The sequence below is a fragment of the Rana temporaria genome, chromosome 1 (assembly GCF_905171775.1).
Source record: "Rana temporaria chromosome 1, aRanTem1.1, whole genome shotgun sequence".
NCBI lineage: Eukaryota > Metazoa > Chordata > Amphibia > Anura > Ranidae > Rana > Rana temporaria.
The window spans coordinates 401,891,501-401,907,910 of NC_053489.1; the positions used below are offsets into that span (position 1 = coordinate 401,891,501).

Genomic DNA, 16,410 nt, shown 5'->3' on the forward strand with positions numbered 1-16,410 from the left:
CCAGAGTATCACTCGAAACCTTGAGAAGGAACAAGTCTCTGCCACCGACTTGGCTCAATAGAATTTTGAAATAGGAGTGGAACCTCTGCCACAGGCCCTTTACTCTGAAACGTGGATAATAGAGCGAATCCTTCTTAATGAATGTAATTTGCCTAAATCTCCCTCAGGTGGACTTCTTGGTTTTGGGGGCACCGACTGACAAGTTGCAGCACACAACTTCTCAGTGTCCGGCACCCAGATCCCCGATGGATTGTCTAAGCCCTGTTGGATCACCTGCCTCCGGGCTCACCTCAGACTCCCCACCGAACAGCACAACAAACTCGGGATCTTCCTCGTAGAATGTGGGGGCCCAGTAAGTCACTGGGGCCCCCTTGCAGCTGCAGTGGCTCTGGGCCATGAGAGCCCGGAACTGGGGACTCCTCGTAAGCACATGCGCCCCGGCCTGGTAGGCCATATCGCCGGGGCCCGTAATGTGCGCACACCCTGAAGGTGGGTCCTGCACCTGGAACAGGAGAAGAACCCCCAAAACGGCGTCCGCCCAGGAAATACCCACCCCCAGCATGCCCCGCGACGGAAACACTCCTCTGATTGGCTGCTGGAGGAAAGCACCTCCGCCTGAACTCCGTCACCCAGAGATGGAAAAGTATCTCTGGAACACAGAATGAAACCACAGGACAGTCCAGCCCGGCAGAAACCCAATTTACATAAATCAACTCAATCAGAGCAAGGTAACTCTCTCATCCCCTTCTAAATTTAACATAGCACCTGTACTGAAAAGTACACAGGCGCTACATCTCTATTGGCATTATCAAATGTTGACAAGATTCTTCGCACTAGTCCCTGACTGACACTAGCCGCCCCCTTCTTTTTTTTTTCATTATTCTCTATGGGCATTCAACTTTGTTCCATTATTCTCTATGGTCATTCCACCTCCCTGTTAAAGTCTGGGCATTCCAGTCGTCATTCCTTTTAGTATGTCCCCCCCTGACTTCTGTGCAAATCCCCCCAAAATCCTGTCACTCGAAACCTGGCCAGATTCCCTCATCACCATCCACCATAGCAGAGCCCTCATAGGGCAGACCTTCTATGTCTCTCCTACAGAACAGGTTTGACAATATTCCTCTCATACACCGTCTGAGGAAACTTCCCTCACTGACATGTCCCCCTTCCCCTCAGCCACACCGCAGCTGAGCTAGGGAGGAGAGACACGGAAGACCGCTCATCGCCCCCCCTCAGGCCGCCTCTTGTGCTGTCAGTCACGTGGATCGGTGGGAGGGGAAAGCAGTCAGCTGAGTGGCAGCCATTTTGTGTGTCCGTGTCCGGTGACAGGAGAGTCCGGAGGGGCCCTTAGCCGGTGTGCAGACATGGCGCTCCGTATGGTGAAGGGCAGCATTGATCGAATGTTCGATAAGAACCTGCAAGACCTGGTGAGAGGGATCCGGAACCACAAGGAGGATGAGGTGAGGCACCGGTGAATGGAAGAAAAGCCTGCGCTTGGAAAGTGGGGAGGGGGGCGAGGTGGGCACCGGAGCTAAGGTGGGTGGCAGGGGTCTGTAAAGGAAGATGGCATTTTGTTTGGGGGGTTCATGTGTCCCTCAGAAATATACAGACAGGACTGTACCCCTCCTGCTCCTAGGAATGCTAGTTCTAACGCCTAGTCCGGGTCTCCCCCTTCCCTGTCTCCTGAAGGGATGATGTGGCAGCAGTAGGGATGGAGAACGCCTCAGTCATGGGAGAGTAGAGACCAGCACTGTGTACAGCTCAATGGATGGATATATATTATCTATAGAAAGTCAGCTCCTGTGTACAATGCATAACCTGCTATCATGGAGCTGGCCTGCAATTCATGTGCCCTGTCATTTACTGTGTCACTCAGGCGTGGAACACTACCCATTCATTGCATGGAGACAGATCCATTCTATTTACCTTTACAAACCTTCATGAAGACTGAGGCTTCCCTTACACTGGAGGCAGTTCAATGTGTTTTTAGTCTCTGCATGTATACAAGGAAGATGAATTTATTTCAGGGAGCCACGGTCACACCATTGCAGTGTTTTTACGTGTGTTTGAGAAAAGTACAGCGTGCTGCACTTTTTCACATGTAAATGCATGTAAGGGCTTACTTGCGTGGGCCTGAAGTCTGTATACCATTAAGTAGCAATTTTTTTTCAGGGTCTCTAGACTCCAGGTAGCCTATTTAAAGCAATATTAAAGGCTTTTATTAAAATAAAAAAATATGATGTTCTTACCCACTTGCACAGAGCGGTCCCCCCCCCCCCCCCCGGTGCTGTCCAATCATTCTTCTTACAAGCTTGCACAGAGCGGTCCCTTACCACCTCTTCTGGAGTCCCCGTCCCCCCCCCACTGGTGCTGTCCAATCATTCTTCTTACAAGCTTGCACAGAGCGGTCCCTTACCACCTCTTCTGGAGTCCCCCCCCCCCCCACTGGTGCTGTCCAATTCTCCTTACAAGTGCCCCCTCAGTAAGCTGTGTGCTGAGGGGACATCTGTGCCGCCATGCTCCTGCATCCATGGCCACACTACCTGATACTCATAGGATTTAAAGCAGAACTACACCCTCCTATCGTTTTTAGGCAGGGAGACTGCCATCTTGGCCCCTGTTTGCTCTTTGACAGTAATGATGCTACACATGTTATCAGTTATGGCATCAGCCATTTGATGGTTTGGCTGAGGACACAACAAATGTGACAGTTATGTCAGTGCCGGCATTGAACTCTTTTTTTTTTTTTAAAGCGGAGTTCCGGCCACAATTTCACTTTTTAAATATAAATACCCCTGTAATACACAAGCTTAATGTATTCTAGTAAAGTTAGTCTGTAAACTAAGGTCCGTTTTGTTAGGTTGTTACAGCATTTAGACACTTTATAAAATAGAAATTGACTGGGGCCATATTAAGTGTGTGTATCATGAAGCCAGACTGTATGACTTCCTGGATTTCAGCCTTGCAAATCTCGCACATGCTCAGTGCTGCACAAGCAGTGTCAGATCAGGTTTCAGCACCTGTGCTGTCCAAGTCACATGATTCTTTGAGACTGGGGAGTGCATAGACTCCTGGAAAGTTACACCCACTACATTCCCAGGAGTCTGTGCGGTGTAGGTTAGGAAGCATTAAGCACCTAGGTGCAGGAAGAGGGAGGATTAAGTATTCTGCCTAGCAACACTTTGAAGGCATCTAAAAAATTTTTTTTTTCGCAAAGGACTAATGACATTTTTTTAAAACTACTGATGCAATGTTATATTTATGGGTGGAACTCCACTTTAACTGTTAAGTCAATGTGTTTAGTTCTACTTTTAAGGCTGCTTTCACACTGGGGTGGGTGAGCGTTGCTAGCAATGTGCTTTAAACGCCGCCAGCGGCCGAATAAAGGGTTTAATGCACCAGTTTAGCGCTGCTGAAGAAGTGCTTTGGCAGCGGTGCCTATTCGTTTCAATGGGCAGGAGCAGTGTATACACTGCTCCTTTACCGCCCCAAACATGCTGCCAGCGCAGCGCCCCAGTGTGAAAGCACTCTGGCTCTCACACTAGGACTGCAGGAAAGGCTTTTCAGGCGCAATTTTTAGCCCAAAAGACCCCTTGCCACATTTGTCACCTCTTGGGGGGGGGGGGGGGGGGGGAGCGGTTACCTGGTTTTGACAGGAACCTGCTCCCATTTCTGGGTCAGTTCGCTGTGAAAAAGTGAGCTGGAAGTTCGCCCAGCGGCCCATTCAGACCACATATCGATTTGCATGTGCGCAGTAGGAAACTGGCTGTGAAGCAAAAAGGCTTCATTGCCGGTTTACCGTGGCCAAGATGGCCGCATCAGCACCCAGGAGCCGATTTGAGAATCTGCTATGGTGAGGACACTGCTGGATGCTTGGACAGGTAAGTGCCTTGATAATAAAAGTCAGGAGCTTTTGACTTTAAGTTTTGTGGAGGGGGGTGCGAAATTCTCTTTTTTTAAAACCATTTTAAGGGCCATTTCACACTGCCCCTCTGTTAAAAAAATAGCAGAGCAGCTGGAGTGATTCACCGTTGTGGCCGCTCTAATTATGTGATCCATAATTATTTGCATCGCACTACTGCCTTTTATTTTCTGTTTTGTACCAACTTTATTTGAAGTGTACAGAACACTTCATTAGTTGAATTGTGGGGCAGTGACATTGCAGTGCGCTGCGATAACGTGCAGCATGTCTGCGCTAGGCAGCGTTGCAGAGTAAATGGGACACGTAGGAAACAATTGTTTCCCGTGTGTCCCTGCCTTGGCGGACTTTTTAAAATGTGGTAAAACGTCTGTCACCGCACATAGTGTGAATTGACCCTAATGCCGCATACACACCATCACTTTATGTGATGGAAAAAAAACGACATTTTCTGTGAAGTAAAAAACAACGTTTTTTTGAAACTTCAATTTTCAAAGACGAAGTTGCCTACACACCATCGTTTTTTCACAATGCTCTAGCAAAGCGAGGTTACGTTCCACCACGTTTTTCCATTGAAGCTCGCTTCATAACTAGCTTCTGGGCATGCGCGGGTGTAAAAACGTCGTTTTTTGCTACACACAGTCAATTTCTGTGAAGTAAAAAACGACACATAAAATTGAAGCATGCTTCAATTTTTTTTTGTCGTTTTTTACAAGACATAAAATGACGTTTTCCCCCACACACGGTCATTTAAAGTGACGTTTTTAAAAACATTGTTTTTTTTCATCACATAAAGTGATGGTGTGTACGCGGCATTAGTCTATTAAGACACTGTGACTGCACTAACACAGCTGCTTGTCCTAATGTGACAGGCATGCAGGTGAGCGGCCTTGAACACACACTGTCTGCATTTGGGGCTGTGTACCTGCACGCCTATCACATTAGGATAAGCGGCTGTACCCTAATAGACTTAAATGGGCTGCCTGTATGAGGAACCTGGAGTTTAGAGATGTTGGGGGGGGGGGGGGGGAATGTCCTGTTCACATGGATGTACTACAGCGTGCATCTGTGCAAGATCTGTGTTAGCCAGCACAGGGGTGCATAGGTATCCCATGCATCCCTGTGCAGGCAGACCCATTCTTGTCAGTTCGGACACAGACACTGCTCTCAATTCGACAGCCGTGCAAGTGCACGGCCCCAAATTCACACTGTTGGGTTTGGAGCCGTGCACTCGCATGGATGTTAAATTGGGGGCAATGGCTCTGTTCCAAATAATCTGAATGCAAAACTACACGCATTGCGAGGTTGACAATTACAAGCATGACTATCACAGGCAGAGTCATGATGTAGTTTCTCAACAGCTGGAGGGCTGCCAGTTTGAGACCCCTAGACTAACTAGGTGAAAGGCTTTATGCTGTGTACTTCTGCAGCACTGATGAAAGCTTGACATTTCTGGTTGGTACTATATGTAGATGATATGGAAACATTGTTCCTCTGCTTGCTTCCATGTTATTCTCCTCCCAACTTGTATCTCTGCCCAGTGCACGAGTCATGTTTTTCACTTCCTCTTTCCCAAACAATGAGATCCTTCAGTCATAATTCACATCGTTAGCTGTACTTGCTGGGTTATCATTTGTGAATCCGAATCACGCTCTAGGTTATTTTAATCAGATGATTCCATTTATTTTTAGAGACTTATGTGGGTTGGTCAGGGGCCTACGGTCACTACAGAATCTTCATATTGATGGTGATTAGTAAACCCTTGCCAGGGGGTGGAAGAGAAGGTTCAAACTTGCATTGTATGATGAATCCCATTTCTTTAATGCGCTGCTCGGCTCTTGGAGTTGGTCCCCGAGCTGCTAGTTTCCCCCATTCTACCCCAGTTTTTGGGTGTCTGCTGCTAATGCTCTTGCATACTGTCAGTGTAAGCTGTCTGCTCGTACCTCATACGAGCAGGCACTTATGCACTGACAGGAAGTATCAATGAACTTTCTAGAATGCGCAACAGCGCCCTGGTAGGTAATTGAGAACTATAAGCCCACAGCTGCAAAGGCTGTTCTGTACTTGTAGTTCTCAAATTCACAGAACTCTGTGAATGAATGACATGACAGCGAGTACGTTGAGAAGATCCCCTGTTCGCTGCCGCAACAAGAGATTAGGGGTGGGGTTGCAGCAACAATAACTTGTTACACCCTGAATATAAGTGTAACATGTTCCAAAAGGTGAACTTATCCTTTTTAAAGTTAACCTGTCTATAATGTGGACACATCAAATGGAGCATATAATATTGGATGCCCGTGATCTTCAGGCTCTCAGATGGTACTACTATAAAAACGGACATGATTCTGTGACAGACCTCACTGCATGGGGAAGGGGAACTTTACCCATAACAATGTGATAAAAAATAATGTTCTTAAGAAAGAAACATACATTAACCACTTCACCCCCGGAAGGTTTCACCCCCCTTTTTGACCAGAGTGTATTTTGCAATTTGGCACTGCGCTATTGTAACTGGTAATTGTGTGTTCATGCAACACTAGGACTAGGGCTGAAACTAACGATTATTTTCATAATCGATTAGTTGGCTGATTGTTTCGATTAATCGAATAATCGGTTAATAACCTTAAAAAAAAAAAAATTTTGCTGCGATTTGCATTTTTTTTTTTTTTTTGGCCAATTTGTTGTTGGGCAGATTAAAAAACACAAGTTGCCACAAAAAAAAAATTCTGCAGCTTCTTCATTGAAGTATATTGAACCAAAAAAACAAAATAGCACCGTTTTGCGTTAAAAAAAAAAAGTCCTTGCCCTTTCCAAATACACAGCAGCTGAAAAAATCATGGCTGTGAAACCATGTAAATGAACTGTAGTGTGTTTCTGCAAAAAGCACAGAGGTGTGACCCAGGCCTGAGATGTTTAGTAACATAATGGGGTTAAAAAAATTAAAATTGGTACAAAAAGAGCAAATAATAGCTACTGTAAGGGGTTCATTTTTTACTGTGGGACAGTGAAAGTAATATTTACAGTAGCGATTTGCTCTTTTTGTACTATAAAGGGCTAATTTTTTTAACCCCATTATGTTACTGGCTGATTAATCGATTATGAAAATGTTAATCGATTAATTTCATAATCGGTTAGTTGTCGATTAATTGATTAGTTGTTTCGGTCCTACACTGTACCCAAACAAAATTTGCCCCCCCCCCCCCCTACAAATAGAGCTTTCTTGTGGTGGTATTTGATCACCTCCGTGGTTTTTATTTTTTGCGCTATAAACAAAAAAAGACTGACAATTTCGAAAAAAATTATTTCTGCTATAACATACATCCAATAAAATTTAATCTAATTTCTTCATCAATTTTGGCCAATATGTATTCAGATTTTTGGTTTAAATAAATAAATAAATTCTAATAAGCATATGTTGATTTGTGCAGAAGTTATCGCATCTGCCAACTATGGGATAAACTGGTGAAGAAATTATTATTTATTTTTAATTTTGGGATATTTATTATAGCAAAAAGGTAAATATAATAAAATATATATAAAAATATTTTTTTGGGGAAATTTAAGCTTTTTTGGTTTATAGCGGAAAAAAGAAAAACCGCAGAGGTGATCAAATACCTCCAAAAGAAAGCTCTATTTGTAGGAAAAAGGACGCAAATTTAGTTTGGGTACAGCGTTGCACAACCGCACAATTGTCAGTTAAAGTGACGCAGTGCCAAATTGTAAAGTGCTTTGGTCAGGAAGGGAGTAAAATCTTCCGGGGGTGAAATGGTTGAAGATCTATCATGCAAAGAATTGGCCATATCTGAACATGATTCAGAAACTCTGCCATCTTCTCTGGACCAAAGCTCATTTAAAATAGACTGTTGCAAATTGGAAAACTTTACTATGGCCCGATGAATTGAAATTTGACATTCTTTTTGATCATGGGCACTGCATGCTTCGGACTAAAAAGAAGAGGGACCTTCCAACTTGTTATCAGCACTCAATTCAAAATTCTACATCTCTGATGACATAGGGGTGCGCATTCACGTAAGTGGAATTGGCAGCTTGCACATCTGGAAAGGCACCATCAAAGGGCGATGCTATATGTTCAGGTTTTAGAGCAGCATATAATCCCATCCAGACATCTTTTTCAGGGAAGGCCTTGCATATTTCATCAGGACAGTGCTAAACTGCATCTGTGCCTTAAAACGGAACTTGGGTAATTTTTTTCATCTTTCTATCTAATAAACCTTCTGCCCTTGTTGTTTTAACTTTGGATATTACATTTTTTTTTCTGCCAGTAAATACCTTATACTGCCCACTTCCTGTTTCTTGTCTGGTAATAAGCCCAGGCTTATGAAATCCTGCACAGCTCTCTCTCATGAGTTTGCCAGCAAGGGAGGGGGGGTGAGTCATAAGAGGGCCAATGAGAACTGGACGTGTGTCTGTGTAAATCTAGGAAGTGAACAGGCAGCAGCTTCAGCTGCCCACAGTTAAAAAATGATTGCAGCCAAACTCTGTGGAGGGAGATTTCTGCAACATATTTGGTAAGTACAAAATCATAGTATTTATAAATAATATGCAAAGTGGTTGGAGGGAGGCGTCAGAATGGCAAAGATGTTATTACAAAGTATGTGAGCAGACTGCAGTTCCTTTTTAAAGCGGTGGTTCACCCTCCTTCACATCATTAGACCATTACATTCGGCATCGTAGCGCGAGCTACGGTATGCCGGTCTTAAATTTTTAATCCCCGTACTCACTGTGCTATCGCTCATTGAAGAATCCGACTCCCGCGGGGAATGGGCGTGCCTATGGAGAGGGAGGATGATTGACGGCCGGCTCTGGCACGTCACGCTCCCCGAAGACAGCCGGAGTAGGTCTCGGTTCTTCACGGCGCCTGCGCACAGGCTATGCGCAGGCGCCGTGAATAGCCAAGCCTATTTCGGCTATTTCCGGAGAAGCGTGACGTGCCAGGGCCGGCCGTCAATCACCTTCTCTCACCATAGGAACGCCCATTCCCCGGAATCTTCAATGAGCCATAGCACAGTGAGTACGGGGATAAAAAATGTAAGACCGGCATACCGTAGCTCGCGCTACGATGCCGAATGTAATGGTCTAATAAAAAAAAACATATTTTTTTTAACAGGGTGAACCCCCGCTTTAACTATCTTGCCTGCTGTTCAGACCTTTCACTAATTGAAAATATGTGACCCATCTTGAAGCTAGAAATACAGCAAAGACCCAGGCTGTTGAGCAGTTGGAATCCTATATCGGGCAAGAATGGAACGACATTCCTCTCCCAAAACTCCAGCAACTGGTCTCCACAGTTCCCAGACATTTAAAGTGTTGTTAAAAGAAGTGATGCTACACCGTGGTAAACATGGCCCTGTCCCAACTTTTTTAACCACTTCAGCCCCAGACCATTTCACTGGTTAAAGACCAGGCCACTTTTTGCGATTCGGCACTGCGTCACTTTTACTGACAATTGCGCGGTTGTTGCGACGTGGCTCCCAAATTTTTTTTTCTTTTTCAATAGTTTAGGCCGATACGTATTCTTCTAAATATTTTTGGTAAAAAAAACACGCAATAAGCGTTTGGTTTGCGCAAAAGTTATAGCGTCTACAAAATAGGGGATAGTTTTATGGCATTTTTACGGAAGTCCGTAATCTGCCTCTCCTGTAGCCGCGCTCAATCTTCTTTATCTTGTTCTAGTGAATGGGGCGCGCTGCTTTGTGGGAACTGTGTGTTCCCAGAGAGCAGCCGCCCATTCACAAGTCGGCGCGAGACTCGCACATGCGCAGTAGGAAACTGGCAGTGAAGCCGTGAGGCTTCACTGCCTGTTTCCCTTAGTGTGAATGGCGGGTGCGGGACCTGCACCGATCGAGGGATCGGCATCGGGGGGGGGGGCCATCAGCGTGGGCGAGTAGGACAGGTAAATGTCCTTACTAAAAGTCAGCAGCTACACTGTTAGTAGCTGCTGACTTAAAAAAAAAAAAAAATAATTTGCGGGTGGAATCCTGCTTTAACCACTTGCCCACAGGACACTTTCACCCCCTTCCTGCCCAGACCAATTTTCAGCTTTCAGAGCTGTCACACTTTGAATGACAATTGCGCAGTCATGCAACACTGTACCCAAATTAAATTTTTATAATTTTTTCCCCACAAATAGAGCTTTCTTTTGGTGGTATTTGATCACCTCCTACTGTTGGTTTTTTTTTTTTTTTTTTTTTATTTCTTGCGCTATAAACAAAAGAGGGACAAGTTTGAAAAAAAAAAAACACAATATGTTTTACTTTTTGCTATAATAAATATCAATTTTTTTTTTTTTTTAAAACAAATGTTTTCCTCAGTTTAGGCCGATACGTATTCTTCTACATATTTTTTGTAAAAATAAATCGCAATAAGAGTATATTGATTGGTTTGCGCAAAAGTTATAGGGTCTACAAAATAGGGGATAGATTTATAAATTTTTATCGTGACTGCGATATTGCTGCGGACACTTTGGACACATGTTTGGGACCATTCACATTTATACAGCGATCCCTGCTATAAAAATGCATTATTTACTGTATAAATGTGACTGGCAGGGAAGGGGTTAACACTAGGGGACGAGGAAGGGGTTAATGTATTCCCTAGGGAGTGATTCTTACTGTGGGGGGAGGTGACCGATGGTTGTCCCTATGTACAAGGGACACACCATTGGTCCCCTCTCCTTGACAGGACAGTTTACACACACAGATCCACGGTCCTGCTCAGTTACTGGGAAATCGTGGGTGCCTGGCGGCCATGCGCATCGGGTCCCCAATGGCGCGGCGGGCGCACCCCCTAGTGGCTTGTAAGCGCGCAACGTCATGATGTCCGCCCAGAACAGGGTCTTCCACCGGCGGGCGGATGACAAGTGGTTAGGCGGTTAAAATGTGTTGCTGCCATTAATTTTAAAATTACCTTATTTTTGTCTTAACCACTTAGGCCCCTTTCACATGTGTGGACCGTATGTCCGCATTTTCATCCATCCCTTGCGGGTGAAAACGCGACATACATTGGTCCCTATGTGATTGCGGGTGTCGGCGGATGACCATCCGCTGACACCTGTAATCACCCGTCTCTGCAAAGATCCGATTTTTCGGATGGAAGAAAATCCGATTTTTCGGATGGAAGAAAATCCGATTTTTCGGATGGAAGAAAATCCGATTTTTCTTCCGTCTGGCGGATCGGGTGAACACGGACATACGGTCCGTGTTTATCCGATCCCCCCCCCATAGGGGAGAGCGGAGGAAAGACAGGGCGGTCCCTGCACAGTGTGCGGGGACCGCCCTGTCAGCGACGGCTCAACAGAGATTTTACGGAGGATCCCCGCTGAGCTTGCGGACACACGGAGGCGGATCATTACTGATCCGCCCCGTGTGAAAGGGCCCTTAAAGGAACACTAAAAGCAAACATCATTTTTATTTTTTTTTTCTAAATAACAAACATGTTATACTTGCCTCCACTGTGCAGCTCGTTTTGCACAGAGTGTCCCCTAACCCTGTCTTCTGGGGTCCCTCGGCGACTGTCTCGGCTCCTCCTCGCAAAAGCTTTCCACCTTCATGCGAGCGAGCTCGCATGGTGGAAAGCTTTTGCTAACACGCTCCCGTGATACAGCGGCGTGCATAGCCGCCGACTTTATCACTCGGCCCCGCCCCCCGTCACTATCGCCTAAACTACGCCTTCCCTCCTCTGAAGCTTCTTCCTCGCCTGCTATGCAGAGTGGAAGCTGAGGGGATACCTGATCGCTCCAGATTGGCCGCGCCATCCCTGGTACGCGGACCTGGTGCGTCTGGTGGCAGACGTCCCCTGGCGTCTACCCCTGAGAGAAGATCTTCTGTTCCAGTGTCTGATCTTTCACCCTGCTTTACAGTGCCTGCCTTTAACGGCGTGGCTGTTGAGAGCCAGGTGCTAAAGGATCGAGACCTGTCAGGCTCGGTGGTCTCTACCATGTTACGAGCACGCAAGTCTACTTGGAATAACAGGCGGCTAGTGCATGATAGAAATGTAAAATGCATACATATATGTATGTTTTAATGGCAAGGGTGACCACAGACCAGTTTTGGGCTAGTGGGTGTCTTCCACCCGGATACAATTGAGAAAAATAGATAAAGGTCTGGTGTCACCAGAGACACACCTCCATCCCTGCATTTAGCGTCAGAAAATAAAAAATTTCATACTAGCCGGGTTCTAGCATTTTCTCACCACTTTCTCCTTCAGATTCTATGTTCCTACTACCCTTGGCTCAGGTCTTTCATCCATATATAGATATACATGAGTTTTTTTGTACGCTTACTTACCTTACTATTTCAAATATCTATGTACACATTACATGTTTGCATATGACTTGGAGCATTTACCTGGAGCCTGTTCCTTTATTACCATCTTCACCACACACCCGCACTCTATTTCTCCTTCACTCTCCTTCTCTTTCTGCTTTATCTGATCTTATTTTTTTTTTCTCTTTCATTACACTAGCTAGTTCTTGGCATCTCTCACCTTATTCCCCCTCAGTCTCTATGCTTTCACCACTCTTCGCTCAGGTCCTTCATCTACATATAGATTTACATGCGTTTTTATACGCCTACCTACCTCATTACTAACTATCCAACATACATATTTATGTTTAGAGCCAATACTCCTTTTGGACCTATTGAGACTGTTGGGGATACACAAATTCCATCCATGCTGTGCCTTCCTTCCGTTTGGCCCCGGTTGGGACTTTGTTTGGCCCCGCCTCCTCGGCTCCCTGGGAGGACACTCACTGCCGCCGCATTGGGAGCCTCACATGTGCTGGTCTTTGGCTATGTCCATTGGTGAGTATGGGGTTTTCCATATCAAGGGACCCCCTTACCCTGTGCCCTTCATAGCATACTACATACTTTATTTTTTCATTCTAGTTATACCACGAGCATCTACCCCTGTAGAGCGAGCTAAGCCTCGCGATACGCGTCGGGTATACACATGATGCTTGTGCGTTTTTTAATATGGACAGTTACTTGCAATATTATTTTACCTATTTTTTGTATTCTGTATGAATTGGCTCATGTTCATGACATTTAATGTATGTACTGCTTTTTACTTGAATTAAATATATACTGTAATTACTCCTGTTATTTTATTGGCTCCATAGTGCTCACCTCACTCAAAGTCCCAAGGGCAAATTTTTCTTTTTTGACGCTAAATGCAGGGATGGAGGTGTGTCTCTGGTGACACCAGACCTTTATCTATTTTTCTACATCGCTATGTGTGAAGAGATGAAATGGCACCCCCGTACATACGTGATGTCCCGGATTCTGCTGTTCTTACAGCGTGGAGTGGATCAGGCTCTCGCCTTAAGTACGGTTAAGAGTCAGATTTCGGCTCTAGCTGTCTACTTTCAGCGACCCTTGGCGGCACACTCCCTGGTGCGTACGTTTGTGCAGGGGGTTCGGCATGTGGTCCCTCCTGTGCGCACTGCACTGCCTCCATGGGACTTGAATTTAGTCCTTTCGGCGCTTCAAGAAGCTCCGTTTGAGGACATTCGGAAAATTCCTTTGTTGACACTGTCCCAGAAAATGTTTTTTTCTGGTGGGAATTAACTCGGTCAGGCGAGTATCTGAACTGGTGGCCTTGTCCTGCAAGGCTCCTTACTTGGTCATCCACAAGGATAAGGTAGTGCTGCTGCCGCAGCCGTCTTTCCTTCCAAAGGTGGTTTCGGCTTGGGGACGTCCCTAAGGTCAATGCTGCTGTGTCCGTCTATGAACGGAAGAGAAAATAGGATTTTTGTACTCACCGTAAAATCCATTTCTCTGAGTTCATGGACAAACACGGCACCCACCCCTCCTTTGTTTGTACTGCTTGTTTACGAACTGAGGCTGCATGATGCAAGAGAGTGGGATGTACCCGGGGAACCCGCCCCCTGGGAGGTGCTGTACTGAGAGAAGTGTTTTAACACTTGAAGTACTGTTTTTTTCTGCCTAGTCTCTCCTGAAGGGAAGGATATATAACCCTAAGGTCAATGCTGCTGTGTCCGTCCATGAACTCGGAGAAATGGATTTTACGGTGAGTACAAAAATCCTATTTTTTCATAATAAGCATCCTTTACCTGCAGACATTCCTCTTTTCACTTCCTCATTGTTCGTTTTTGCTCAGAAGTTGCTCTATTTCTTCTCTGTTCTGTTCACTTCCTGCTTGTCTGTTACTCACCACCGTGAAGGGAGGCTTTACTGCGGTGGTCAGTGACATGCTCGCCCCCTCCTGTGAACTACATCTGTGCAGCAGGACGCTCTCTACGTGTTAGAGACTTCAAGGAGGTGTGAATTACTGGGCGTGCCGCAATGCATACTGGGAAATGTAGTTCTTACATGAACGAGCGCTGCAAACCAGGAAGTAAATAAGAGAACAAACTAGAACGCCGGAGGTGATATAGATTAAGAAAATTTAATAGGTATTTACTAGTTTTTTAACAGAATCATTAAACAAATTCTGTCTGTCTACCTTGCAGACATTAATTTTAGCCCAAAAAATGTTTTCCTTTACAACTCCTTTAAGGGTGGCTATGGGGGAGGGGAGGCGAAGCTCAAATTCAAGAGGCAGTGCAATAGTATCAATGTAGAAGCTCCACTTTATTGCGAAGTCCACAGCTGCCACACCTTGTTGAATTCCCAGGGGAATCCACGACTGATGTCAGTTTGTAGAGTGGCAATGCATCATCAATCATGGCTACCCAGGAAGACAGAGTTGGTGGAGCAGGGGAGGCCCATTTGCAGATGATCGCCCTTTTAGCGTAAACCAGTAAGAGCCCTTTCACACTAAGGCTCTGCAAAAACGCCCTAAAAAGCCATTACCGCGTTTTTACGGTGCTAGCGGTAAAATTAATGCAACGCTGCAGGCATTTTAAGTTTTTCAAGTGTTATTTAAGCATGGGCAATTTCAGTCCTGCTGTTGTAGATGCTCCCTTTTTTTTTTTATGCTTGCATGTTTACATTTTTGGGAGATTGTGTGACTTTTCTACAGCTCAGAGTGGATTATAGGCGCTATTCAGGCGTTTTTACAGCGCTTTCAATTCATTTCAATGGAGAGGGGCGTTTTTGGAGCGTTTTTTTTTTCAGCGCCCAAAGATGCTGCTTGTAGGACTTTTCTCAACGCCTCAGTGTGAAATGGTTCATTGAGATGCATGGAGAGCATTTTATGAGGGTTTTAACCACTTGGTGACCTGCCGCCGTTGTTTTACGGCGGCAGGTCGGCTCTCGTAATATAACGTCGGCTCTCGCGCCAGGCACACGCGATTTGCTCGTTACAGAGCGGGGCCCGGGAGCTGTGTGTGTAAACACACAGCTCCCGGTCCTGTCAGGGAGAGAAATGCTGATCTTCTGTTCATACAATGTATGAACAGAAGATCAGTCATTTCCCCTAGTGAGTCCACCCCCCCTACAGTTAGAACACACCCAGGGAACATACTTAACCCCTTCCCCACCCCCTAGTGTTAACCCCTTCACTGTTCTTTTTTGTAAAAAAAAAAAAAAAAAAACGTAGGATACATATCGGCTTAAACTGAGGAAAAAATATGTTTTTATATATTTTTGGGGGATATTTATTATAGCAAAAAGTAAAAAATATATTCATTTTTTTTCAAAATTGTCGCTCTATTTTTGTTTATAGTGCAAAAACTAAAAACCGCAGAGGTTATCAAATACACCAAAAGAAAGCTCTATTTGTAGGGAAAAATGACACCAATTTTGTTTGGGGGCCACGTCGCACTACCGCGCAATTGTCAGTTAAAGCGACGCAGTGCCGAATTGCAAAAAGTGCTCTGGTCTTAGACCAGCAATATGGTCCGGGGGTTAGTGGGTTAATAGCGCTATTTTTAATGCAAAAATGCTCCAGTGTGAAAGGGGTCTAAGAGATCAGCAGCTTCCTATGATAAGATCTTTCATCATCAGGAAATCCCCAAAAAAGCCAGCTCAGGCGACATGGTAATCGACAAGTCCAGTTTATTATTAATTAATTTGGAGAGAATCCGTTCTAAGCGTCAGTCATTGAATGCTGAAAGACTTTGTCTGCTGTTTTGTACAACCTGGGATTTCTCACTTATACTAGCTACTCAAAGCAAGTGTTTCAACTGATTCCAGCTATGTGTCGGATAGCCAGCCATTTCCCTTTCTCCATAGAGAAAGAGACTTTAGTTTGTCATCATATAAGCCACATCCATCAATCAGCAGAATCAGAAAAGAGAGCTCAGCAATAAGGAATTTCTGTGAAGATTTTAATATTTATCTTTCCACATCTCCCTACATATATCCTGCAGTGTAAGTTTACTTTTCTGTATATCTGAAAATGTTAGAGAATAAATAAAGGTGTGTCTGATAGGTTAGGCGAGTGGGTTTCTTACACAGTTGTGCTGCATTGCTGCCTGCAGTTGATTATGAATAATAATAATAATTAAAAAAAAACTAAACATTTGTAGCCTTGTCATAGAATTATTCAGGAAATCTGTAGCATGT

General features: G+C 44.9%; 1 protein-coding gene across 4 annotated transcripts in view; it reads left to right on the plus strand.

Annotated features, from left to right (window-relative positions):
* The first annotated feature begins 1,279 nt into the window (after nucleotides 1-1,279).
* The window catches only part of AP3D1 (adaptor related protein complex 3 subunit delta 1), a 203,587-nt gene continuing 188,456 nt past the window's right edge, over nucleotides 1,280-16,410 (plus strand). For all 4 annotated transcript variants that reach the window (XM_040323311.1, XM_040323319.1, XM_040323328.1 and 1 more), the window contains exon 1: nucleotides 1,280-1,460. In XM_040323311.1, the coding sequence (XP_040179245.1) occupies nucleotides 1,365-1,460 (96 nt within the window). In that variant the 5' untranslated portion in view covers nucleotides 1,280-1,364. The remainder of the gene's footprint in view (nucleotides 1,461-16,410) is intronic.